This window comes from Hippopotamus amphibius, chromosome 2, assembly GCF_030028045.1.
Source record: "Hippopotamus amphibius kiboko isolate mHipAmp2 chromosome 2, mHipAmp2.hap2, whole genome shotgun sequence".
Lineage (NCBI taxonomy): Eukaryota > Metazoa > Chordata > Mammalia > Artiodactyla > Hippopotamidae > Hippopotamus > Hippopotamus amphibius.
This window is the reverse complement of record NC_080187.1, coordinates 142,063,340-142,087,915: the sequence shown is the minus strand read 5'-3', so window position 1 is coordinate 142,087,915 and position 24,576 is coordinate 142,063,340. Positions and strand designations below refer to the sequence as shown.

The 24,576-nt window shown below is 44.4% G+C and overlaps 3 protein-coding genes across 6 annotated transcripts in view; 2 read left to right on the top strand and 1 right to left on the bottom strand.

Moving 5' to 3' along the window:
* The window catches only part of DET1 (DET1 partner of COP1 E3 ubiquitin ligase), a 60,711-nt gene extending 49,337 nt beyond the window's left edge, over window positions 1-11,374 (top strand). Inside the window, exons 6-8 of one of the 3 annotated variants that reach the window (XR_009051163.1) lie at window positions 7,404-7,597; window positions 8,838-8,995; window positions 10,464-11,371. The gene's annotated coding sequence lies outside the window, so the exon portion shown is untranslated. Of the gene's footprint in view, window positions 1-7,403; window positions 7,598-8,837; window positions 8,996-10,463 lie in introns of all 3 variants that reach the window. The other 2 variants (XR_009051165.1, XR_009051164.1) reach the window with 2 other exon arrangements.
* On the bottom strand, window positions 881-13,804 carry MRPS11 (mitochondrial ribosomal protein S11). Of its 2 annotated transcripts, XM_057720076.1 has the most exons (7): window positions 13,470-13,804; window positions 13,216-13,338; window positions 8,882-8,982; window positions 8,066-8,144; window positions 3,399-3,528; window positions 2,090-2,155; window positions 881-1,290 (listed from the first exon to the last, which is right to left on the bottom strand). In XM_057720076.1, the coding sequence occupies exons 1-7, from the start codon at window positions 13,532-13,534 to the stop codon at window positions 1,183-1,185; spliced, it is 672 nt and encodes a 223-aa protein (XP_057576059.1). In that variant the 5' UTR covers window positions 13,535-13,804; the 3' UTR covers window positions 881-1,182. The 2 variants fall into 2 exon arrangements, with proteins under 2 accessions (XP_057576059.1, XP_057576060.1); XM_057720077.1 differs by lacking the exon at window positions 8,882-8,982 and having other exon boundaries at window positions 8,066-8,164; window positions 13,470-13,797.
* A 4-nt stretch (window positions 13,805-13,808) lies between these two features.
* MRPL46 (mitochondrial ribosomal protein L46) lies at window positions 13,809-24,320 on the top strand. Its single transcript, XM_057720075.1, has 4 exons — window positions 13,809-14,158; window positions 15,504-15,690; window positions 16,446-16,619; window positions 23,934-24,320. The coding sequence occupies exons 1-4, from the start codon at window positions 13,931-13,933 to the stop codon at window positions 24,182-24,184; spliced, it is 840 nt and encodes a 279-aa protein (XP_057576058.1). The 5' UTR covers window positions 13,809-13,930; the 3' UTR covers window positions 24,185-24,320.
* Window positions 24,321-24,576: the final 256 nt, after the last annotated feature.

Sequence of the window (24,576 nt, the reverse complement as noted above, 5' to 3'; positions counted from 1 at the left end):
AAGAGGGCATTCATGGATTTACTACATGGGGTTCAGGCAGATTGCAGCCCTTGGCTGGCCGTGCAGATGTGGAGCCCCTCAGTGGCCAGCAGGCCCTTCTAGCAGCTTGTCTCCAAGGGATGTGCACCTTTTCATCTCCTGGTGATGCTCTTATCCTTGGTCCTCTTTGTCCAAGGAAGAGGGGTCTCTCCTGCTGGGCCCCTAGAGCCCCCACCTTTGGCTTCTGTGTGGCATCCAGTGACGCCAGAGCCCCGACTGAGCAGCCAGTGCCGCCTGGGAGCCTGGCTGAGCCCACAGGGGTCAGCACCATCCGGACTCGCTTTCCGGCACTTCTCCACGGGGGCTCTGCTCTCACCCATCCCTCCATCCCCCCTAATTTCTAGAGAACCCCACTTTATACCACTCTACCCTCCCTCCGTTAGGGTCACACAATCTTGGGTGGTGGGGCTGTTGACGCCCCCAGAGTGTGTAAAGATGCCTTGACTGTGGGGAATCTCTGATGGGTCACACTTAAAGAACCTGATCGCAGGACAATTCTCCCGTATTGTTAGGGTTAACTTCAGGCAGGCCACCTACTATCAGAATACTTCAGAGGTTGGAGGCAAAAAGCTCTCAATGTGGGGCCAAATTAGAAGTTAATAAGAAAAGTTGCTAACAAGCTTTGGTTAAATTGGTTAATTTGGGAAATTTGGTTAATGGGCTAAAAAGGAAATATTTGAAACCAAAGAGGAAGGTGTCTGGTACTTAGCAGCCCACATTTACATCTTAATCCTTCTATGGAGGGTATCATCGCAATTCACAATCTTGTTTTCAGGAGGAAAAGGGGGGGGGGGGTTACTGTTTGCAATGCTGGAAACAAAAAAACCGCCCCAAATTACTCCATATGGTGGAGATATTTTTATTTTTTCAGAGCAGATGCAGCATTTACTGGTTGGAGTCTGGGCCACAGCTGCCCCTGTAGCTCCCCTTCTGTCCAAGAGAGGCATGGCCTCACTTCTGGGCACACTGGTCTCCAGTCAAAGGAACAAGCAAAGGCCACCACTTAAGGAGGCAGAGTTCTCCCTTATTGCCTGAAGGGTCTTCAACAAGCCCTCCCTGGAGAGAGTTCTGACAGTGTGCTTTCCATGAGGCCCAGCTGGAGGTGGGACTTGAGGTCAGGTTCAGGTGCAGGCTTCCTGCCCCTCACAGCCTCCGAGCCTTCCTGGGGCGGCAGCCGTTGTGCGGGATGGGGGTGTTGTCTGTGATTGAGATCACTTCCAGGCCCCCCATGGTCAGTCCCTTGATGGCAGACTGGAAGGAGCAGAAGAAACAGTAGGATGGTACGGTCCCAGAAACGATGCCCCAGCATGTCCAGACAGGGCTCAGAGAGGGGAGAGGTGGGGAAGGGGATAGGGGTGTGTGTGTGTGGGTGGTGGTGGTGGGGGAGGGTGGTAGGGAGGAGAGTGGGAAGCTCACTGGCTCTGATACCTACAATCCCAGCGTGATCCTCTGACAGAGCTCTCCCTACCAACCCCTTCACCAAGCCCTCAACACTGCCCACGTCTCCAGTCCCACCTGCCACGTCCCACCTTGTGCTTTACGATCTAAGAACAAGACTGTTGTAAATCTCAACACATCTTAAGCATTACGATTTTGTAGCTTCCGCTGCCTGGAATGCTCTCCCCAACCCCCAATCTCATACGCACATCTGGCTAGTCCCTTGTCATTCTCAAAAAATCAGTAGAGATACACCTCTTTGGGGATGCTTTCCTGATCACACCCAACAAGCTCCCAGCACCTAGGGCAGAAGCTTTACCACTGCACTCACTAGTTTGTACTGAGGGACCCATTTGTGACAGTCCCCAGGGAGCAGCTTTCTGTTCCCAGTGCCTGGCACACAGCAGGCACTCTGTGTCTGATGAATTGAAACTAAGTCATCAGGGCTTGCTTTGAGAAGCTTAGCGGATTAGAAGCAATGGAAAGAAACTTCGAGCTGTCAGGGAAATCCACTACAGAGTCCACTCTCCCTCCTCTGCGCTCACCCCCATTTCTCTCACTAACTGAATAAGCAAGTGCACATGCTGGGCTGTGATGAAGCGAGGTCACTTACCAAGCGTCCTGGCCCCAGGCCTTTCACCACAACGCGGACGTGGGTCACGCCCTTCCTCGTAGCTTTCTGGAGAGCAACAGCAAGTGGTCAGTGCTCCTGAGAGAGAAATGCGACACCCAAACCCCTTGCTACAGCCCCCTGCAGCAACAGGCACCCACACATGTGAACAGGCAGAAGACAGGGAAGGAAGCAGAGGGCAGACAGCTGTGGTGCAGGACAGACACCAGCAGAGTCAGCTGTGATCCCTTTCAGCCCAGGGCAGCACTGCCACCTCGTGGAGACTTCTAACAGCGCTCAGCTTTTCCTCAGGTGGACGAACACAGAATTTCAGACCATAAGGTGCCCTGGACTCCAAGGCTGAGCCTCAATAACCTCTTAAGAAGTGTTATTTTATCATTTTAAATCTTTAGTTATAGTTTAAATTTTCTTTCTTGCTTATAAAGGCAGTATATTACAGAAAATCTGGAAAACACTCAGAAGTCACTCAACCCACCATGCAGAAGCCACCGTTAACACTGACATATTTCTTTTAAGTGTATGTAACCTGTCCTTTGGTGGCCATTTAGTGTGTTTTGATGATCATTAATACATAGCAATCGGTATTTTGGGGCATCGTGCTTTGTTTGAAGGTCAAGGTTATCCTTCAGGAGAGACTCCCGGTTTGGCAGTGTGAAGCTTTGTGAGGCCTGTGTGGCAGCAGACAGTGCACAGGCTCTGGTCCCAGACCTGGCCGGTCAGTTCAGGGAACTGGACTGGCTGCACAGCTCCGAGCAAGCCGCACACCCTGAATCCCAACTGACTCGTAAAAACGTGGGGAACACCGAGGGCCTTCTGAGGATTCAAGATAACGAACGCAAAGTGTCTGGTGTATAGCAGATAATAAATACACCAACTGCAGCACACTGTGCTTCTAGAAAGGTCTGCAACAGGTCACGCTCAATCTGGTATTGCAGGAGAGTCCTCACATTCCACACCTTCTCCAGGTGGACTATTACCACAACCCCCACACACCCACCCCACCTAGTCTTTAAAACCAGGAGGCTTCCGTAAGCCTTCCGCACCTGGCTCCTGCCTCTTCTAGAATGAACTAATGAGTGCTTCACGCCTACTGAAGCTGAGAGAAAGAGAAAAGAGCAGCCTTTTCACACACTCCTCTTCAAACCACCCCCAATGTTAAGGTACCTAACGAGAGAGGGCAAATACTCTTGCTTCTGAAGGGCCACCACGAGGACAGTTTTCCTCCTGAGATCAGCCGTGCAGAAAGTGGGGCCCGCCACGGAGGAAGCGGGAAGAACACACACACACTTACCGCCGCCGCAGCTATGGCTGCTGTTTGTGCTGCAATGCCCGTGCCCTTCTTGGCATTCCGAAATCCCTCTGTGCCGCAGGAAGCGTGGGCAAGGGGCTGGTGAGCGGCAGAGACTACCTGGATCTGTGTGCTGGGAAAGGAGGGGAGGTGTACAGAATATAACAGCTGTTCAGGGGAGTAAGGGAGTGCTAACCTATGCCCAGACAAGCCTGAGTGCAAAGAAAAGGGCCATTAGCTGCTTTCACTCAGTTTATCAAATGAGTGTTTTTTGAACTCCTGTAGGAGAGGTCAGAATCAACCCCTAAACCTGACTGAAAACTGACAAGTTGTAAACTCTAAAGCAAACTCTGTTACGGATGGAACATCTGTGTCCCCCAACTAAATTTATGTTGAGATTCTAACCCCTAAAGTGATGGTATTGGGAGGTAGGGCCTTTGGGAGGTGATTAGGTCATAAGGGTGGAGCCCTCACCAACTAGATTAGTGCCGTATAAAAGGGACCCTGGAGAGCTCCCTTGCCTCTTCCACCATGTGAGGACGTAACGAGAAGCTGGCCACCTGCAACTTGGAAGAGCTCTTGCTAGAACCTGACCCTGCCGGCACACTGATCTCTGACTTCCAGCCTCCAGAACTGTGAGAAATAAATGCCAACATCATTCTAAGTGGTGAAAAACTGAATGCATTTCCTCTAAAGACAGGAACAAGACAAGGGTGCCCACTCTCACTCTTACTCAACATAGTTTTGGAAGTGTTAGTCACAGCAATTAGAGAAGAAAACAAAATAAAAGGAATCCGATTTGGAAAAGAAGTAAAATTGTCACTCTTTGCAGATGACATGATGTTATACATAGAAAACCCTAAAGATTCTACCAGAAAACTGCTAGCGCTAATCGATGAGTGTAGTAAAGTAGCAGGATACAAAATTAATGCACAGAAATCTCTTGCATTCCCATACACTAACAATGAAAGGGCAGAAAAAGAAATTAAGGAAACAATCCCATTCACCATTGCAACAAAAAGTATAAAATACCTAGCAAAAAACCTGCCTAAGGAGGCAAAAAACCTGTACACAGAAATCTACAAGACACTGATGAAAGAAATAAAAGACGATACAAACAGATGGAGAGACATACCATGTTCTTGGATTGGAAGAATCAACATTGTGAAAATCACTATACTACCCAAAGCAATTTACAGATTCAACGCACTCCCTATCAAATTACCAATAACATTTTTCACAGAACTAGAACAAGAAATTTTACGATTTGTATGGAAATGCAAAAGACCCCAAACAGCCAAAGCAATCTTGAGAAGGAAAGACGGAGTTGGTGGAATCAGGCTCCCTGACTTCGAACAATACTACAAGGCTACAGTGATCAAGACAGTATGGTACTGGCACAAAAACAGAAATATAGATCAATAAAACAGAATAGAGAGCCCACAGATAAATCCACGCACATATGGACACCTTATCTTCGACAAAGGAAGGCAAGAATATACAGTGGAAAAAAGACAGCCTCTTTAATAAGTGGTGCTGGGAAAATTGGACAGCTACATGTAAAAGAATGAAATTAGAACACTTCCTAACACCATACACAAAAATAAACTCAAAATGGATTAAGGATCTAAATGTAAGGCCAGACACTATAAAACTCTTAGCAGAAAACATAGGCAGAACACTCTGACATACATCAAAGCAAGATCCTTTTTGACCCACCACCTAAAATAATGGAAATAAAATCAAGAATAAACAAATGGGACCTAATGAAACTTAAAAGCTTTTTCACAGCGTAAGAAACCACAAACAAGACTAGAAGGCAACCCTCAGAATGGGAAAAAATAGTTGCCAATGAAACAACGGACAAAGGATTAATCTCCAAAATATACAAGCAGCTCATGCAGCTTTATACCAAAAAAGCAAATATCCCAATCCACAAATGGGCAGAAGACCTAAATGGACATTTCTCCAAAGAAGACATGCAGATGGCCAACAAACACATGAAAAGATGCTCAACATCACTAATCATCAGAGAAATGCAAGTCAAAGCCACAATGAGGTATCACCTCACACCAGTCAGAATGGCCATCATCAAAAAAACTAAAAACAATAAATGCTGGAGAGGGTGTGGAGAAAAGGGAACTCTCCTGCCCTGTTGGTGGGAATGTAAGTTGGTACAGCCACTATGGAAAACAGTTTGGAGGTTCCTTGAAAAACTAAAAATGGAACTACCATATGACCCAGCAATCCCAATACTGGGCATATACCCGAAGCAAACCATAATCCAAAAAGAAACATGTACCATAATGTTCACTGCAGCACTGTTTACAATAGCCAGGACGTGGAAGCAACCTAAATGCCCATCAACAGATGAATGGATAAAGAAGATGTGGCACATATATACAATGGAATATTACTCAGCCATAAAAAAGAATGAAATTGAGTTATTTGTAATGAGGTGGATAGACCCAGAGTCGGTCATACAGAGCGAAGTCAGTCAGAAAGAGAAAAACAAATACCGTAAGCTAACTCATATATATGGAATCTAAAAAAAAAAAAAAAAAAAAAATGGTACTGATGAACCCAGTGACAGGGCAAGAATAAAGATGCAGATATAGAGAACGGACTTGAGGACACAGGGTTGGGGGGGGCAGGGAGCAATGGGGAAGCTGGGACGAAGTGAGAGAATAGCTTTGACATATATACACCACCAAATGTGAAACAGATAGCTCGTGGGAAGTTCCCGCATAACATAAGGAGACAAACTCGATGATGGGTGATGACTTAGAGGGCCAGGATAGGAAGGGTGGGAGGGAATCACGGGAGGGTGGGGATATGTGTATAAATACAGCTGATTCATTTTGGTGTACCTTAAAAATTGGCACAGCATTGTAAAGCAATTATATTCCAATAAAGAGCTTAAAAAAATGTCTGTTGTTTAAGCCACACAGTTTGTGGTATTGTGTTATAGTAGCCTGAGCCGAGTAACACAAGCTCTATCGTCTGAGGGTGCTCAGTGTCACCCAGAGGAGGGGTGGCATATTCACCTGTAGCCAGCGTTTAAACTAGATTCAAGGTCCTTTCTGGCTTTTTTTTCTTTCCTAAGAAATTAGATTTTCACATCAGGTAATTTCTAATGACTTTTCATTGGTAAAGTCTCAAATATACACAAAAGGGCAAAGAATAATGTCGGAACTCCCCTGGACTCACTCTCAGCTTCAACAATTATTAACTCATATCCAATGTGTTTTCATTTATAAACCCTGTTTCTACTCCCCTCTATCCCCTAACTAAAGGATTATTTTGAAGCAAATCTCAGACCTATGAATTCATCTGTAAATATTTCAGTATATATCTCTAAAAGATAAGGATTCTTTAAAAAAGTCCCAAAAAACCACTATCATACCTAAAAAAAGTTAGCAATATTACCATATTGGATAATTTAAATTCTTATGACATTCTATTTCATGATCAAAAATTCTTTTTAAATAAGTGAAATTAAAAAAAAAAAATCATGCCTAAATTGAACAAGTTAAAATTACGAATAACTTCAAGAAATCTTAGACATGCTTTCCAGTTTCCCCTTGATCGCTGCCGGGTGTCCTGGTCTGAAGAGCTCTCTAAGGACTCGTAGTGGAGGGAAGTGAAGAGCGGACGTGGGAAGACCTGCTGGAGCCGGCCCTGGGCTCGGGCCACCTGCTGTTGGCCTGGCTACAGCTGCCATTTCCCTACCAGGGCTTCTTGGGTTTTCTACACTGGACAGAAGCATAAGAGAATTGCTCATCCCTGAGACAACCTCAACAGAGATCAATAGAGTAGGCCACAGACACTTGAAAAAGCAAACAAAGCAAGCTCACCTAAGTTCTTATCAGCCTGAGACAAGGGAGGAAAATGCAGGGAGTTTCTTAGCTGAAAGCGGAAATGCGTCCTAAGGCGCCTGGCCTGTGCCCCGCCCTCCAGCCCTGACTACCAACAGTCTCTTATATTGTTCTCCACATTGTTTCACAGGCAACTGCTGATCAAGTACTAATCCCATCTCTAGGTGGGGGCTGGCCTGCAAAGACGTCACAGAAGTCAGCAAGGTTTCCATTGCCAACAGACAGCTGGGAACTTCCCCAGCACTGTCTGAAAGCCACACACAATGTAGTCTTCCAACCTCGTTCAGCCCTACAAAGGCAGAGGCTGGTGCACAATGGCCCAAGGTGAGTACTTTAAAGCGACCCTTATTTGGAGGTTTCCATTTTGCTTAGTTTATTAGTAAATCATATATCCTGAAATAATCTCTCTCACTTATCAATCACCCATCCCCAGTACTAACACTTAACAAATAGCTTCATGGAGGGAACTTCTGACCCTAAAACACACTCTCCAACTCCTGAGCAGAACCAAGAAATACAGTTCCTAAGGACAGCAATGAAATCTTATGAATATGATATGCCCAACCTAGTTCACATTTTTGTGAAATCTGAATAAACTTTATAAAGAGAGAGGTGGTTTCCCCAAACCAGGAGGGAGCCGGGGGGACCTCTGCATCAGCACCAGTGTGCAGAATGTGGCAGCCTGACTTCTGCCCCAAGTAGGGTGCTTGGGGTCAACCTGGACTTGTCCGCCCCCTTGATGGGGAAAGAAGCCCACTCTAGCCCTGCCCAGGTGCTCCCGTCCCCACTTACTTGTTGTATGATGCTTTAATGTGTGCGATTGGGATCTCCTCAAATTTCTTTCCTGCCCACCTCAGAGAGCTCTCTTGTCCTGGAATTGGAGGGTAAATGCTGCAATTAGAAGAAAAATTTTAGGTAAAGTGGTACTGATTTTTTTTAAATTAAAAAAAAAACATATGGTTTTAAAAAAGCCAACAGTACAAACTCATAATAAAAAAGAGCAGCTCTCTGCCGCAACCTGCTCCTGAGGTCACTGCCCCCAACCCTTGAGGTGCTGCCGCCACCTCTGTGAACATGGTGCTTTGGCAGCCGTTTCCTGAGTTGCTGACTCTAGACACAGCTAGTGACTGTCTGCTGGGAGGAAAGAGAGTTTAATCTATGCTCGCCATCCTCCCCTGTCCCTTCTAGTATAACCACATCACTCTTTTCAGTCCTCTATAAGCTACTCTTTCTGCAATTAAAAAAATAAAGTCAGACCTCTATTTCTTCTTTTATCAACCACAGATATCTTGACTATACTATTTTTTCTAAAAAAGGTAAAATAATCTTAATAATACTTATAAAAACCAATCTCGTTAAAAAAAAAATTCAGTAGCCCCAGGAATAGAGGTCAGCAGACTTTCTTCTGTAAAGGGCCAGATAGTAAATTATTTTAGGCTTTGCTGGCCTTGAAGTTTCTGTTGTAGCTACTCGGCTTTGCCACTGTGGTGCAAAAACAGCTACAGACAACAATAAGTTAATAGGTGTGACTATGTTCTAATAAAGTTCTATTTATAAAAAACAGGAAACTGGTCAGATGTGGGTAGGGGCCAACTTGCCAACGCCTACCCCAAACCAGTGGTTGTCCACGCTGGCCGAACAGCAGGATCACGTGATTCTGATGCGTAGACGCCACCTCGGACTTCTGGCTGGGGCCTGAGAATCCATTTCTAAATAGCCCAGGTGAGTCAGATGTGAACTCAGGGTTCAGCACACTGGCCTAGACATCGTGCTGAATTCAAGACCCCTCTCTATCTCAGTCCCATCTGTCTTCTGGCTGTCTCTCAGTCAGGACTCTTCATTTTCAGGTGGAGAAACTGAGTACAAACGGGAACAGGGTTAGCAAGGGAAGCCGGGCCTTGGGCCGAGGGGCTCTACCTTGGTTCAGAGCTCTGCTCACCACCTGCGCTTTTTTTTATTCCAGACTTGAGCAAACCCACTGCTGCACTCTGTCCACACGCACAGATGAGATCCGTGTTTGTGCACCCTCAGCCACCTGAACTACAACGGGTTCTGATGTAGAGAATACACTATTATCTGAGCACTGTCCTCCTGACCAGCTTTCCAAGAGATATTTAAAAAATCAAAACAGTAACACAGTGGTGTTCAAGAGTTATAAGTGTATTCTTTCCTGCTCCGCCTGATCTTAGAGATGATTTAGCATCTCAGCAGGTGGCCAGCTTACCAGCCTACACGTTGAAACAGAACCCTGGACGAGGCTCTGAGAAGACATTAATGTTTAAAACATTATCATATCCCCATTGATAATTTCCCCTATTGACTTGCGGGTCAAAAACTTAAGCCTTCTAAAGTCTGAACATATCAGTGTAATGTCTTTAATATAGAGCAAGATTTTTGAACTTTTTGAACTAGGAAGGATTTGGAGCTTGAACCATTAAACTGAAGGTGCAGGCAAGATCAAGCTTTTAAGCCTCCCAGGTCCAATGTACAAACGAACAAGTGGTTCACCCTGAGGCAGCCCAGAAACAGGAAAGACAAAGCTTTCTGGCGCTGGTCAGCCACCTCTTCACACCCATCCTCAAACCAGGCCCGCACACGCGGCATCTCTTACAAATAGCTGATGAGGACTGAAGATAGCCTGCACAGTTGGCTAGAGAAAAATACACAATAGTGTTAATAGTGCCTACTGCCCTCTCTTTGTATCACAGTTTCCTGACCTCAGTACTACCAACATTTGGGGCAAGAGAATTCTTTGGTGGCGGTTGGGGAGAGCTGTCCTGCACACTCGGGTGTTTAGCAGTGTCCCTGGCCTCTACCCAAGTAGATATTGTCCCTCAAGTTGTGACAACCCAAAACGTCTTAAGACATTGCTAAAAGTCCCCTTGGATGGGGGGTACTCGAGGCGGGGGGGGGAGTCAAGGAAGGGAGGGAATATGGGGATATGTGTATAAAAACAGATGATTGAACTTGGTGTACCCCCAAAAAAATAATAAATAAAAAAAAAATTAATTAAAAAAAAAAAAGTCCCCTTGGAGGCAGTGGCCCCAGGATGAGCACCACCGCTTTACTTTAATAACTTCTAACTTCAAGTGGGCCCTCAGCACTGCTGGCAGTCATACAGCGCATCCCCAGTTCAATTACCCTTTCACTGTCCTGGATGACTATTTTGTACCATCTTTTGTCCCCTCAGACCTGCAGCTCCTTCCTGCTTCCTCACTACCAGCTGATGACCTTCACAGAGAAATAGAAGCAATCAGAGTTTCTTCCAGCTCCCACTACCAAACATCTGTGCCCACACTCTTTACCTTCTGTCCAGTTACGATGCTCCACTTGTGTGTTAGCCCCTCAAGGACGGCAGTCCAGCCATCCTCATTCTTCCCCTCTCTACTGCATCTTTCCCATCAGCAAAACATGTGGTCATTTCCCCAAACCAAAACCGAACAAAAACCTCTTGTTCCTAAAGCCCCCTTGAGCTCCTGCTCATTTCTCTATTCCCATTTAAAGAACTGACCACACCTGCATACCTTGCTGTCTTCTGTTCTCCTTGAACCCATGCCACTCAGACCTTAGCCCCTCATACTCCACCAGAAATGCTCTAGTCAAGGTCACCAACCAACTCACAATGTTAAGTCCAACGAGCAATTCTGTCATCAGTCTATGGACCTATCATATCCGTAGCATGTGATATAGCTGATCTCTCTGCCCTTGAACCACATTAAAAAAAAAAAAAAAATCTCTCCAGGTTTTCATAGTACTTCTTTGGAGCTTCCTTCTTTCTCTTTTGCTGATTCGTCCTTATCTCCCAAATCTCTAAATGCTAGAGGCTCCAGGGTTCAGTCCTCAGATCTCTTCTTCTCTTTACCTACACTTGCTCTCTTGATGATCTTGTATCTTATGGTTTCACGCATCATCTATGTGGTGAGTCTTCCAAATGTATACCTTTAGCCCTGATCTGTCCCCTGAACTCTATTTCTTTTTTAATTAATTAATTAGTTAATTGGCTGTGTTGGGTCTTCATTGCTGTGCGCAGGCTTTCTCTAGTTGCAGGGAGCAGGGCCTATTCTTTGTTGCAGAGCATGGGCTCTAGGTACGCAGGCTTCAGTAGTTTCAGCATGCGGGCTCAGCAGCTGTGGCTCACGGGGCTTAGTTGCTCCACAGCATGTGGGATATTCCTGGACCAGGGATCAAATCCATGTCCCCTGCATTGGCAGGTGGATTCTTAACTGCTATGCCACCAGGGAAGTCCCCCTGAACTCTTTCTAATAGCCAATATTGTATCTCCACCTGGATGTTAATTAAGCATCTCAAACCTAACCACCCAAATCTAAGCTCCTGCAGTCTTCCCCATCTTAACAACAACTTTATCTTTCCAGTTGTTTAAGCCAAACATTTTAGGGTGTTCCTTCAGTCCTCTCCTTTTCTCACATCTTACATTAACCAATCTTGTTGGTTCCACCTTCTAAATGTATCAGTCTGGCCATTAATACTGCCTGCACAGCTGGTCCAAGCCAGCATCATTTCTCACCTAGATTATTACTTCAATAGTCTTCTAACTGCTTAGGAGACTTCTCCCATCTTCCATCCTTGTTTCCCTACAGTTCAATATCAACACAGTGGCTAAAGGAATCCTTTAAAATGTAAGCATGGTCATGTCAACCCTCTATTCAGAATTCTCCAGTGGCTTTCCATCTCACTCAGAGAATAAGCTGAAGTCCTCACAATGGCCCGCAAGGCCAACAAGATGCAGACCTGAGTGCCTTGTGCATTCCTCGCCCTCTTGGCCCCAACTCCTATTTTTACTCCTCACTCCACATTGGCCTTCTTGCTACTGCTCTCAAACACCAGACACACTCCTACAATCTGTTGTCCTTGTTTTTCTTGTTTTCTATTTACTGTCCCCTATCCACTAGAATTTAAGTTCTATGGAGGCAGGGATTTTTGTGTGTTTAGTCACTGATGTGTCCCCAAAACCTTGAACAGCGCCTGACATTGCTGAGTGACTATAACAGAATCTTGGCTCAAATTCCTTCGGCAGCTCCCCACTGCCAACGGTGGGGACTGGGTAAAATCCCCAGTGTTACAGATAAGATGCTCGGCATTCTGATTCCTTCTCACCCTGCTCACCTCATCTGCCAACAAACACACATTTGAATACACCTCATTCTTTCCAAATGCATGCCTTACACAGACCCACAGTTTGCCTAAAACGATTTTCCATCTTTTCCAGCTGAGCTCCCATTCAATTCAGTTCTTAGCTTCACATTATCTTCCTGGCACTCTTGCCTGATTTCCTCAGGAGTCAGACACTCATTCTTTCATACTTCAAAACAGCCACCTCTCACCTCCAGCATACCACTGGTCAGATTACGGTGAAAGTGTTTGCATGTTTGTCTTCCCTGGTACACTGTGAACTACTTGTGGGGAGGAATGATCTGCACTTGTATCCCCAGCACCAAGCACGGTATTTGTTAAACGCATGTAAAGTACAAGTAGCACATACAGGCAGTGGCACTGGTGGAAAGCAAGATGCCAGCCGCTGGGGCTAAACACAAAAACCACCCTGGACCTTAGACCAACTCTAAAAAGTGCATAGTAACATACACCCTAGTGTAGCCACCCCTCCCCGCCCCCTTTTGGATCCGAGACCCAGGGAAGGTTGCTAGTCTGACGGGATCCCAGAGGGAAACAAAGGTGACATTTACTATGCACCTTCGACATTCACCAAATGTTCACGAGCATCTATTGTGCCAAGGCTCATCTCATTTGACCCTTACAACCTCTTCCGGCGTTACATCCACTTTTAGACAAAAAAGCTGAGACTCAAAGATTAATCTGCATAAGGTCCCACAGACGGCAAGTGACAAAGAGCTGGGAATTCACTGGTTCTCCGACTCTGGAGGGTGGTGCCAGTCTCCAGAGGGCTGGACCCAAGAGGCCCTCACCTGAAGCGGCTGCGGCTCGGAGCCGGAGCCTCCGCCTTCTCCTCAACTTCCTGCTTGGCCGCTGCGTCTTGCATCTGCTGGGCGCAGGTGTGGATGGTGGGGGCCGGCACTCCGGCCACGACCCTGCGGACAAGGAGAGCCCGGTGAGGTCCAGGCCTAACCGCGTCCTAAGTGGAGTTCAGGTGGCTCATGGGACACGGGCAGGAGCGCATTCCCGTGGGTAGCCGTAGGCTTGAAGGGGTAATCATTCTTACCTGGTCGGCGGTGGCCAAAACCATGACCGCAAGAGCAAAGACCCCGCGTTTCTTACAACTTGCATGCCTTGAGTTGACCCCAGTCAGCGCCGGTCCGTGGCGACCCCGGAGCTTGGCTGGGCTGGAGCGGAGCCGGAGCGGAGCCAGCACCACGAGCGCTTGTGGGGGAGGGTGCAGAGGAAAACTCACCTGATTCCTCTTTGTAATGTACACTAAAGATCTTTATTCCCATTTAAATGCTCCACAATAACTGTCGTTGCGAGAGACAACCGGGAATCCCCCCTTTTCCTAGTTTTCTAACATGAGATCTTCGCCCACCCCTCCATATTGGAATGGTTCGTTCTAGTAGTTCCGGAAAACCTAGCTCTTCCCGTCATGCTGCGCCCGCGCTGCCTTGTGGGAACATAGGATTGGCCCAGGACCTCGCTGGGAGCCGCGGTACATTGTGGGAAAGTTGAAAGATGGCGGCGCCCGTAAGGCCGACTGTGTTAGGGGTGGCGAGGGGCTGGCGGCGGTTCGAGGGCCCTTGGACCCGTAGCCTGGGTTCTCGCAGCTTGGCCCTTGCGACTGCACCCTCGAGCAGCGCGTCTCCATGGCGCCTGTTGGGTGCGTTGTGTCTGCAGCGGCCACCGCTGGTCTCGAAGCCGCTGACCCCATTGCAGGAAGAGATGGCGGCTCTGCTACAGCAGGTGCGATTGAGGTGCGGGTCGTGGCTTCTAGGTGCAGTTGGGGAAGCAGTAGAGGCGCGCTGGCTTGGGTTTGATCTCGACTCCGCCACCGATTAGTTTGTGTGACTTTGGGCAAGTTATTTCATTTCTCTGAGTTTCAGTATGGTTACCTGCAAAATGGTACCTACCTTATTGAGTTGGTGTGGTACGTAGTATGCGTTCAGTAAAAAGTAATTCGTTTTTATTGATCTTCTTTATTGTTACTTTAGGCAACTCTTTGGAGATGCTCTCCTTTTTCATTCAACACGCTAGGGTTGCGATGGTGAACAAGATGGATTCAGGTCCGCATCATAGGTAGCTGGCAGTTTGGAGAGGGGAAAGTCTTTGTTATGTGATGAGCGTGAGGAAAAGGGAACGGGCACATCCATAAGATATCTCTGATAAAGTCTGTGTGAGGGGCAAGTGAAGAGATATGGGTAAAAACGGTGTCGTGGCTATGAGGGTCTTAAATCCCCATAGATAGTGATTAAAGGATATTGTGTTTCCCTAGAACTTGAGGCATTTTTGTCTTAGCTACTGAGAGATACAGACTTCACTTCTTTGCTTTTTACTTGGTTTATTAACTTACTCTGCAAGCATTTTCTTAATCGCTTTGTAGCTAATCATTTAGCGCCCACTTTGTACAATGTGCTAAGTGCTAGGGATGCAGTGGTGAATGAGACAAACATAGCTCTGGTTCTCAGAGCGCTTCAGTTTGGTGGTGGTGGTGGGGGGTGAGTCAGTAACCGAATAACCACATGATTATGGAATTGAAGTTTCTGGTAAGTGTTGTAAAGGAAAACACAGAGTACTGTAATAGTGTTTAACAAGGACATTAATTTGAATTTAATGGGAGGTGTCATGGAATATCTTTCTTAAGAAAGTGATATTAAAAAAAAGAAAAAGAAAGTGATATTTAAATTGAGGTCTGAAGGATGAGTAGGACTCTCCTAGGAGATCATGAGGGAAAACATTCTAGGAAGAAGGAACAGCATCTGTAAACTTCCTGAGGCAGGAAGGTTCATGGTGAGTGAGATTCTCATCAAACTCTGGCATGACTGGAGGGTTGTAAGTGGGCAGGCAGTGCCTTTGCTAGTCCTCTGCTCTTGTGGCAGTCTTGACCTCCAAACACATTCTAACATTTTAACAAATGTAACTCAGGCCCAAAGTGCAGGTGATGTTTTTCTCTGTTATCTCTGTGGTGTTTTGATTGTATGCCTGTTGGGTGGTAAACTTCTGAGTCTGTCAAGTGCACTGTAGCTCTGTTTTATTCTTTTTTTAAAATTTTCCCAGTTTGGGGTAGACTTTTGCTCTTTAATTTTCCCAGATTGAGATAGAGAGAAGCTTGTATTCAGACCATGAGCTTCGTGCTTTGGATGAAGCCCAGCAACTGGCAAAGAAGAAAAATGACCTTTATGATGAGGAAGGTGAACAGAATATATTGCTGGCACAGGATCTGGAAGACATGTGGGAGCAGAAATTCCTACAGTTCAAACCTGGAGCCCGAATAACAGGTTTGTGATCTTTCCAGGTCAGTTAGAGGTAGAAGAGGGGGGTATTCTGGTTCCCAAACAAAAGATACTTGCTTAACCCCTGCTTTGTATTTTAAGTAACAAATAATTTCAAATGATAGAACTTCTTTCATGTGGGAGAGAAAGAAAGTCTTTTCCCTGTTCCTCACGTCCACCTTAATGTAATTTTTTTCAAGGTCTTTGTTATTTTTGAATGGGATATAAGGATATTGGGTTAGCCTTATCTGTCTCAGTTAAGCCTCAGGAGTGTTATCTGAATTTAATTCTTAGTTTGGAACTGAGAATGGGGGAAATTAAGCTTTTCCCACTAGTTTCCTGTATTTTATCTGAAATCCCTCCCAAAGCAGGGGGTTGAATTCTTTTATTCTTGTTTCATGATGAAGACTGAAGAACAGAGAAAGTAGGGGTTGGTTAAGTCAGTAACAGTGTCAAGACCAATGAAATAGTAGTGTCTGGGTATTGCTTCTTTTCCAAAGGCTCAAAGTACTTTTTTTGCTCTTCAAAGGAGGAGTTCTGCTTTTGTTTTTTTGTTTAATTTTAGTTTCCTCAAGATTGTGAGACTCTGTCCTGAGAGAGAGGTCAGAGTTAGAGACAGGTCAGGGTTCTAATTTGATTATAAGTTCTTTGAGGGCAAAGGTTGTGGCACTACCTTAAAGGAGGATTTTAAAACGCTAATCTTCTTTGTTCTGGCAGAACATGGTCCTCTTGTCTTCTGTGACCCCCTCTTTTCTTTACAGAAGCTGATGTAAAGAATGACCGAACCTCACTGCACCGGAAGCTAGACAGGAACCTCATTCTGTTGGTCAAAGAGAAGCTTGGAGACCAGGATGTTTGGTTGCTGCCCCAGGCAGAGTGGCAGCCTGGGGAGACCCTCAGGCGGACAGCAGAACGAACCCTGACCACACTCTCAGGTGAGTTCTCTGCCTGCCTCTAAACCCCACAGGACACACTTCAGATTCAGCCTGAGGATTTGCAGGCTGACTGTGGCCTGGCTTTAAGGATAGGAGGTTGGAAGGTTAATGGAAACTTTGATATTTATAAAAATTTCAGCTAGAAAAAAATTTTATATCAAGTGAGAGTTTTTGTGCTACTGAGATTTTTAAATTTTATTTTATTTCTTTTAAATTATTTGCTTTTTTGTTTTTAAATAGCACATTGGTTTTATTGATGGCAGAAGAAAAAAATTCTTCCACTTGTAAAAGGTATTTGTTTTATTTGACTCCATATTTTTTTCCATTCTTTATGTGGGTTGAATTTTTTCCCCCAAAATCTGCTTTTTCATTCTCTAAATAATAATATCCACTGTGACTACTTTTTTTTTTTTTAATATTTATTTATTTATTTGCTCTGGGATGCTCTGGGTCTTAGTTGCGGCAGGCAGGCTCCTTAGTGGCATGCGAACTCTTAGTTGCAGCCTGCATGTGGGATCTAGTTCCCAGACCAGGGATGGAACCTAGCGCCTTGCATTGGGGGCATGGAGTCTTATCCATTGCGCCACCAGGGAATTCCCTACATTTTATTCCAAAGGGAAAGTAGGAGGTCTCACAACAAGTTTTGACCAGGATGTTTCAGTCACTGGCTTGTTTCTTCACAAAGACTCTTGTCACACTCGTCCTGAGCCTGGGGAGGTTGGTAAAGCTGCTGGGTTGGCAGAGTGGGTCGTCCTGACGGCACCTCCTCTACGAGGCTCAAGAGTTTGGTGGTAAACTCTGTCATCCTCCCATCTCTCTGTTTGAATGGGCTTGATGTTGCTTAGTAGCGCTTCTTCATAGTTCTCATGCTCAGAGTTAACAACTGCTCTCATACCTGAAGGATGGAGAGTTTCAGCCTCTGCTCACTAAAACTTGTTGTCTTCCCAACAGAGTGCAAAAGAGTCACCTCCCGGTTTCCACAGTTTTGCATTCTCCATAGGGATAGGTGATTCTAGTACTTTTTCTGGTTTAATAGGCCCAGATCTTCTTTGGGGCCCAATATTGTAAACTATTTTGTCATTATAGGGTGTAGCTGTGAGGGGTCCTGCTGGCTTAACAGGTTCTACTCGCCTTTAGTGGCGTTTCTGTCTTTCTACTCGGAACACCAGTGAAACTGTTTGTTCCAGCAGGATTGTGGTAATCAGTACCTACATTAAAAGGTGCTTCAGTTTTTATGCCACTGAAAGCTTCACTATTTATTGTTCATGATTTCCTGTCATAAAAATTATCAGGATTAGCTGTTTGTTTTTCTCTTTTCCTACATTTTTGATTCTTATAACTCTTGGATTCTTGAGAAAGTGGATTTTTTTTTTTTTTTTTTGTGCCTCTGCGTAGTATGAATCTTTTCATGGTCTTACTCCCCACTCCTTTTTTTTTTTTTTTTTTTTAAAGCAGCATTGTTGTGTTAAGAACTTAGAGGATATGGAATTTCTTTAGTTGTGTCACATCTAGAATATGGTCTGTTGCACTTGAGTCTCTCTTCAGCTCATATTTCAGATCCTGAAGAAGTACTCAGTTTTGCAGAACCTGTTTCTAGGTAACCCACTGCCTTCTAAAATTAACTTTGAATATTGGGTGTCTCTTTGAAAATGAGATTTTTCACTTGTTGCCTGTCTGGTATCATCTTGAGGAAGATACCTTGGTTGGTTATTATGTTTGCTCTGTATTTGACAGTCTGTGTTGTCCCTGGCAGACCTGTGATTTAGGTTCTGCCCCAGAGCCCAGTGCAGAGGCAGCCAACTGAAAAACACGCAGACTTTCTATGAAAGAGGCTTGTTTGCTTAACAGGAAGCATCGGCCTGGGGGAGGGGACAGGCATCCAATTCAGCACCCACCTACGAGGCTAAAGAAATATCCTTCGGGGACAGAGGCTGACAGGTGCCATCTCTGTGCTCTCCTTCACCCCCACGGAGATCTTAAAATTGAGTACATTCAAAATTGATGTTCCTGTCAGTCTCTCAGCCTGCTTCTCTTTTTGTCTTTGCAGCCTTGCTTATTGGCATCATCACTTACCCATTCACTCAACTAGAAACTTCAAGAGTTATCCTTAAAAAAAAAAAAAAAAAGAGTTATCCTTGACCTCATTCCAATATCCATAAGTTCTTGAGTCCTACCTGGTCTCTTCTAAATAGTTCCTCTTTATTCCTGCAGCTTTTCTGGGAGCCTTTTAACTTCTCACCAGATCGGGATTTCTCAGCCTTGGCACTGTGGAAATTTGGGGCAGGATAGTTCTTTGTGCGGGTGTCTGTGCATTGTAGACTGTTTAGCAACATCTCTGGCCTCTACCTGCTAGATGCCAGCAGCATTAACCCATCCCACTGCCCCTTGTATGACAATTGAAAGTGTCTTTTGACACTGCCAGACATTATGAGGGGAGTGGAATCACAGTGGTTGAGAGCCGCTACGCTGGACTATTGAGGTCAACACCAAATAAATTCCCCCTTGCTTTCGTGTCGTCCTCTTCAATGCTGCCAGAATGAGCCTTCTAAAACACAAATTCCTTGTCACTTCTCTGCCTTGAATTCTTAAAAGGTTTCCTGTGAAAGCAGACTTTCAAGCAGGGATCACAGATCCTTTTTGCTTTGGTCCGAAGCTCATCAGTCTTCCCTTCTTGCCACTTGTCAATGTATATTCTAAGTTCTAACCTAGTAAACATTTTGCATTCCATGAATAATGTGGTTTTTCACGCGTCTGTGTTTTGGGGCCTGTGGTTCCTGACTGGAATGCTTTACTCCTCCCTAATCTGACTGCTCAGTTTTCAAAACTCAGCTCGTACATCCTACCTTCTGTGGTGGAACCTTCTGGGTAGAGAGAGCTACTCCCCACTCTAGGCTCCCATAGCACTTGTGTGTGCCCTTACTCAGTTTGTGCAGCAAAACATGTACTCTGCCTACCACTTGCTGGACACTCTCCAGGCAGTGGGGTCACAGTGATGAACAGGATACTACCCCTGCTTCCTGGCAGCTTATGTCCTAGTGGAGAAGATGCTCTTCATTTATTCCACTGCCATTTACTTGTTTATTAAGACGTAGTCTCTCCCCAGCCAGAATTCTGACTGCCTTGAAAATACAGATAGTAGCTCTTCCTCTCAGTTATCCCAGCTCTCAGAAAAGTACCTGGCACATAGTAGGCACTTGCTGAATATTTTCTGAGTAAATGATCTGGTGGTATAAGCACATAGCCACTTTACTGGCTCTGCCGCCGGCGTAAGTACCTGCTGACGAAACAGCAGCAGCCAGTGTGCGTCCCCTTGATCCTTTCCCACCAGTGGCCTGTGTGGCCTGCGGGAGAGGGAGCGAGACAGTGGAATGCGAGGGGTCTGTGCTGTGCTCTCGACTTCCTCAGCCATCACGCAGGAGTTGGCAGCTGGGTTTCTTCCTGGGATCATTGGACTCAGATGCTCCGCTTCCCTCTGGTCAGTCGTTCCTGACACGCTCAGCTCCACTTGCTGGGCGTCACGTGGAAAGGGGCTCCCATCCCCTTGGAACCACACGTTCCTCCTTTGAACATTTCTGTTGCCACAAATAAATGTGAAAGGATATATTGCCATTTCATAGGTGCACATGAAATGAAACACTGTATGTTGATTTATTTCAAATTCATTAAAATTGTAAATAAAAAAATAATTAAAATGGCAAAGAAAAGCTCAAGCAGTATAAAAATATAAATATAGAAAAGTCTTAAGTCTATTCCTTTCCTCCCCTTTGGCACACTTCTGAAGTATTTCTGCAAGATGTAATTCCTGGAGGCGGAGTTAATGGTCAAGGATGGACACGTTTATGTTTTGGATAGGTACCACCCAAGTGTACCTATTTTGACATTTTCAGGAGTGGTGTTATAGGAGTGCCTGTTTGTTTAGACCTCACCAACATCTAGTCTCTTTTTAAAAGTTTTGCCTGTCCAGTCAGTAAAAAAAAAAAAAAAGATCTCTTTTGGATTAGCGGTTTCCTGATTGCTAGTGAGGCTGACCATCTTCTTTTCATATGTTCATGTTTCATATGGCTATTTGTATTTCTTCTTCCATGAACCACCTGTTCAGATTCTTTGCTCATGTTTGTAATGGACTATTTTGTTTTCTTTTTGATTTAATTATATTTAATCCATTTCCCCAGATTATAGAAAAGTAATATGTATTCATTGAACTAAATAGAAAATTCAGAAAAGTATAAAGAAACATGCCGATATAATTTCACCACCCACAGATCCCCACTGCTGACACTTAGAATTGTAGGTGATCTCACACCATACGTGAATTCCTTACCTAATGCTGATACTGTTGTTACTGTTTTTAATATTGAGAAAAGCAGTTGATTGTATGTGGTGAAAAAATATCAGATAGTGTCTGGTAAATGTAGTACTATAAGAAGTAATAGGTAGGGCTTCCCAAGTGGCGCAGTGGTTAAGAATCCGTCTGCCAATGCAGGGGACACAGGTTTGATCCCTGCTCCAGGAAGATCCCACATACCACGGAGCAACTAAGCCTGTGCGCCACAACTGTTGAGCCAGTGCTTTAGAGCCCATGAACCACAACTATTGAGCCCATGTGCTGCAATTACTGAAGCCCACACGCCTAGAGCCTGTGCTCCACAACAAGAGAAGCCGCGGCAGTGAGAAGCCCACGCACCGCAACAAAGAGTAGCCCCCACTCACTGCAACTAAAAGAAAGCCCGTGGGCAGCAAAAAAGACCCAACACAGCCAATAAAATAAATAAATAAATAAATTTATTAAAAAAAAAAGAAGTAATAGATAGTTTTCCCTTGTTAGAGGCAATCACCACGAACAGTTTGTGTATCCTTTTAGAAATTGGAAGCACATACATATTTTATCTGTTCCTTTTTTCCACACAGTGGGAGCATATATATACATGGTACATACCTTCCTTTCTCTTCTTATACACAGCTTTTAAGCATATCTCCATATCAGCAAGTGAAAACATATCTTACACTTTTAATGCCAGTGTAATATTTCATATATATGTGTACTGCAGTTTGTTTAACCAGTCTGTTGCTTTTAGAAATAAAGCTTCAGTGAACATCTGTGTTCACTCCTCTGTGCTCACACGGGCAAATAAATATATTCAGGAGGAGGAAATTCTAGAAGCAGAGTTGCTAAATCGAAGGGTTTGTATAATTAAAATTGGTATCTCCTGCCAAATATAGCAGTTATACTAATTACACCCCCACAGTATGTGTGAGAGATCCTAGTTTTCCCTTATCCTTGACAAGCAGTGTACAGTTCAAAGTTTTCTTTGTTGTTTTTTTTTTTAATTTAATTTTTTTATTGGGGTATAGTTGTTTACAGTGTTGTATTAGTTTCTGCCATACAGCAAAGTGGAGTTCCCTGTGCTATACAGCAGATTCTCATTAGTTATCTATTTTATACATATCTATTTTATCTCATTAGTATATATGTCAACCCCAATCTCCCAATTCATCCCACCCCCCCTTTCCCCCCTTGGTGTCCATACGTTTGTTCTCTACATCCGTGTCTCTGTTTCTGCTTTGCAAACTGATTCATCTGTACCATTTTTCTAGATTTCACATATATGCATTAATATATGATATTTGTTTCTCTCTTTCTGACTTACTTCACTCTGTGTGACAGTCTCTAGGTCCATCCTCGTCTCTACAGATGACCCAATTTCATTCTTTTTTATGGTTGAGTAATATTCCATTGTGTATATGTACCACATCTTCTTTATCCATTCATCTGTCTGAATATTTAGGTTGCTTCCACGTCCTGGCTATTGTAAATAGTGCTGCAGTGAACATTGGGGTGCATGTATCTTTTTGAATTATGGTGTTCTCTGAGTATATGCCCAGCAGTGGGATTGCTGGGTCATATGGTAGTTCTATTTTTAGTTTTGCCAGGACCCTCCCTACTGTTCTCCATAGTGGCTGTATCAATTTACATTCCCACCAACAGTGCAGGAGTGTTCCGTTTTCTCCACACCCTCTCCAGCATTACTGTTTGTAGATTTTCTGATGATGCCCATTGTAACTGGTGTGAGGTGATACCTCACTGTAGTTTTGATTTGGGTTTCTCTAATTATTAGTGATGTTGCAGCTCAAAGTTTTTGACCTTCAGTAATAATGTGTTGTTTTAATTTGTATTTCTTGAATTAATAAGATTGAGCATCTTTTTATGAGTCTATAGTTCAACGATAATTCTTTTCATGTGAACTTTCTTGTTCATATGCTTGGTTCATTTTTCTTTGAGAGTTGTTGGTTTTTTCTTCATTGATTTCTAAGGACTATTTTATACCTTAAAATATTGCTTTGTTGAATGTGTTGGAAATATTTTTCCTAGTTTGTCATTTTGTCTGTGACTTTTGTATGCTCCATTTTTCCTTGCAGAAAGATTTTAGTTGTTATGTAGATAAATGTTTTTTCTTTTTTGGATTTTTGAATTTTTGTTTCTTGGTTAGGACTTCCCCTCTCAAAAATGATACAGAAAGTATCCCATACATGTGTATATTTTTATAGTACTCGTATGGTTTCTTTTTTCTTTATTGAAAAATTTTAAAATACAGAAAAATACAGAAAATATTAAACATCCCTGAAACCATCAATCCAGAATGAACAAACCATTTATGAAAATTTTAACTTAGTGTTAAATCTTTGATCTATATGGTATCAGTTTTGATGTGAGGAGTGAGGTTGGGATCCAGCTTTATTTTTTCCTTTTAGCCAGCCCATTCTCCCAGTGCCAGTTAGTAATTAATCCATCATTTGCCCATCCTTTGAAATTCTGGGTTGGGATTATTAACCCATTGTTGTAGATTGCAGTTGTTTTCTGTCCATCTGTCTTTGCCTTTTAGCTTTGGTTTTCACCCTGCAGTAGTCAAATCAGGTCCTTTTTATGCTTTCCACGTGGCACTCCCTTTAAAAGGCTGACAAACTTTGCTTTACAGATACCAAGTGTCTTGGTCCTTCATCAACAGATGGCGACCAGCTGAGTCTAGAAGCTCAGTGCTCTGACTCACAGGTAGTGATATTTGGGCTGCATTGCTGACTTCAGTGTGTTAGCTTGGCACAAGGAATGGACCAAGTGAATCTGGAGCCCATGGGCCAGGAGCCTGTGGATTGAGAAGAGACAAGGGTCTTCAGGAATGACCCTGATTCTCACTCTCAGGGATCGCTTTGACCTCAGGCCGGAAGTGGCTCTCACAGAGACCCCCGATGATTTCAGGTGCCATAGTAAACAGGTGGGTGTATCCTCATCTTCCGATTCTGTTCCCCCCCTCTCCTCAGAAAACAACATGGAAGCCAAGTTCCTGGGAAATGCACCTTGTGGCCACTACAAGTTCAAGTTCCCCCAGGCAGTGCGGACAGAGAGCAGCCTTGGGGCCAAAATATTCTTCTTCAAAGCACTGCTACTAGCTGGAGACTTTTCCCAGGCTGGGAAGAAGGGCCATCATGTGTGGGTCAGTAAGGAGGAGCTAGATGACTATTTGAAACCGAAATACCTGGTCCAGGTTAGGAGGTTTCTCTTGGACCTCTGATGGACTGAGCTACCTGTGGACAGTGCCCACACAGGTCTGCGATCAGGCCTCAAGGACGTTGTGTGGTTGCCTCATCTCTGCAGGGGACATCAAGCAGCAAACTAAATTCTGAGAAATAAATGAGTTTATCACTGTGTGGGTCTCAGTTGATTTGTCTTTTGAATATTACTGGCTTCTTCCTGTGAAGAGAGAACCATCTCTTAGGGTGCCTTTCCCTTTTCCCCCCACACTCATAATTGAGTAATATTGCATTACTTTGTAGTGAATCAACTGGCTTCATGGCCCCAGGAAGAAAGAACAAGAGGAAATGAATCAACTTTCTAAAAGCCTTGAGTTCTGTGAAAGCTTCTAGGCCCATGAAAAAAACCCTAATGCTATGTAGTTTCTTAGTC

Bases quoted from the DNA above. Each gene is read 5' to 3' on its own strand.
- MRPS11 (XM_057720076.1), bottom strand. From the start codon at position 13,534: ATGCAAGTTGTAAGAAACGCGGGGTCTTTGCTCTTGCGGTCATGGTTT. The intron at 13,339-13,469 runs GTAAGAATGATT...CCTTGTCCGCAG, and splicing joins TTTTGGCCACCGCCGACCAG to GGTCGTGGCCGGAGTGCCGG. The intron at 2,156-3,398 runs GTAAGTGTGTGT...GTTGCTCTCCAG, and splicing joins CAGCCATAGCTGCGGCGGCG to AAAGCTACGAGGAAGGGCGT.
- MRPL46 (XM_057720075.1), top strand. From the start codon at position 13,931: ATGGCGGCGCCCGTAAGGCCGACTGTGTTAGGGGTGGCGAGGGGCTGG. The intron at 14,159-15,503 runs GTGCGATTGAGG...TAATTTTCCCAG, and splicing joins TGGCGGCTCTGCTACAGCAG to ATTGAGATAGAGAGAAGCTT. The intron at 16,620-23,933 runs GTGAGTTCTCTG...CCCTCTCCTCAG, and splicing joins AACCCTGACCACACTCTCAG to AAAACAACATGGAAGCCAAG.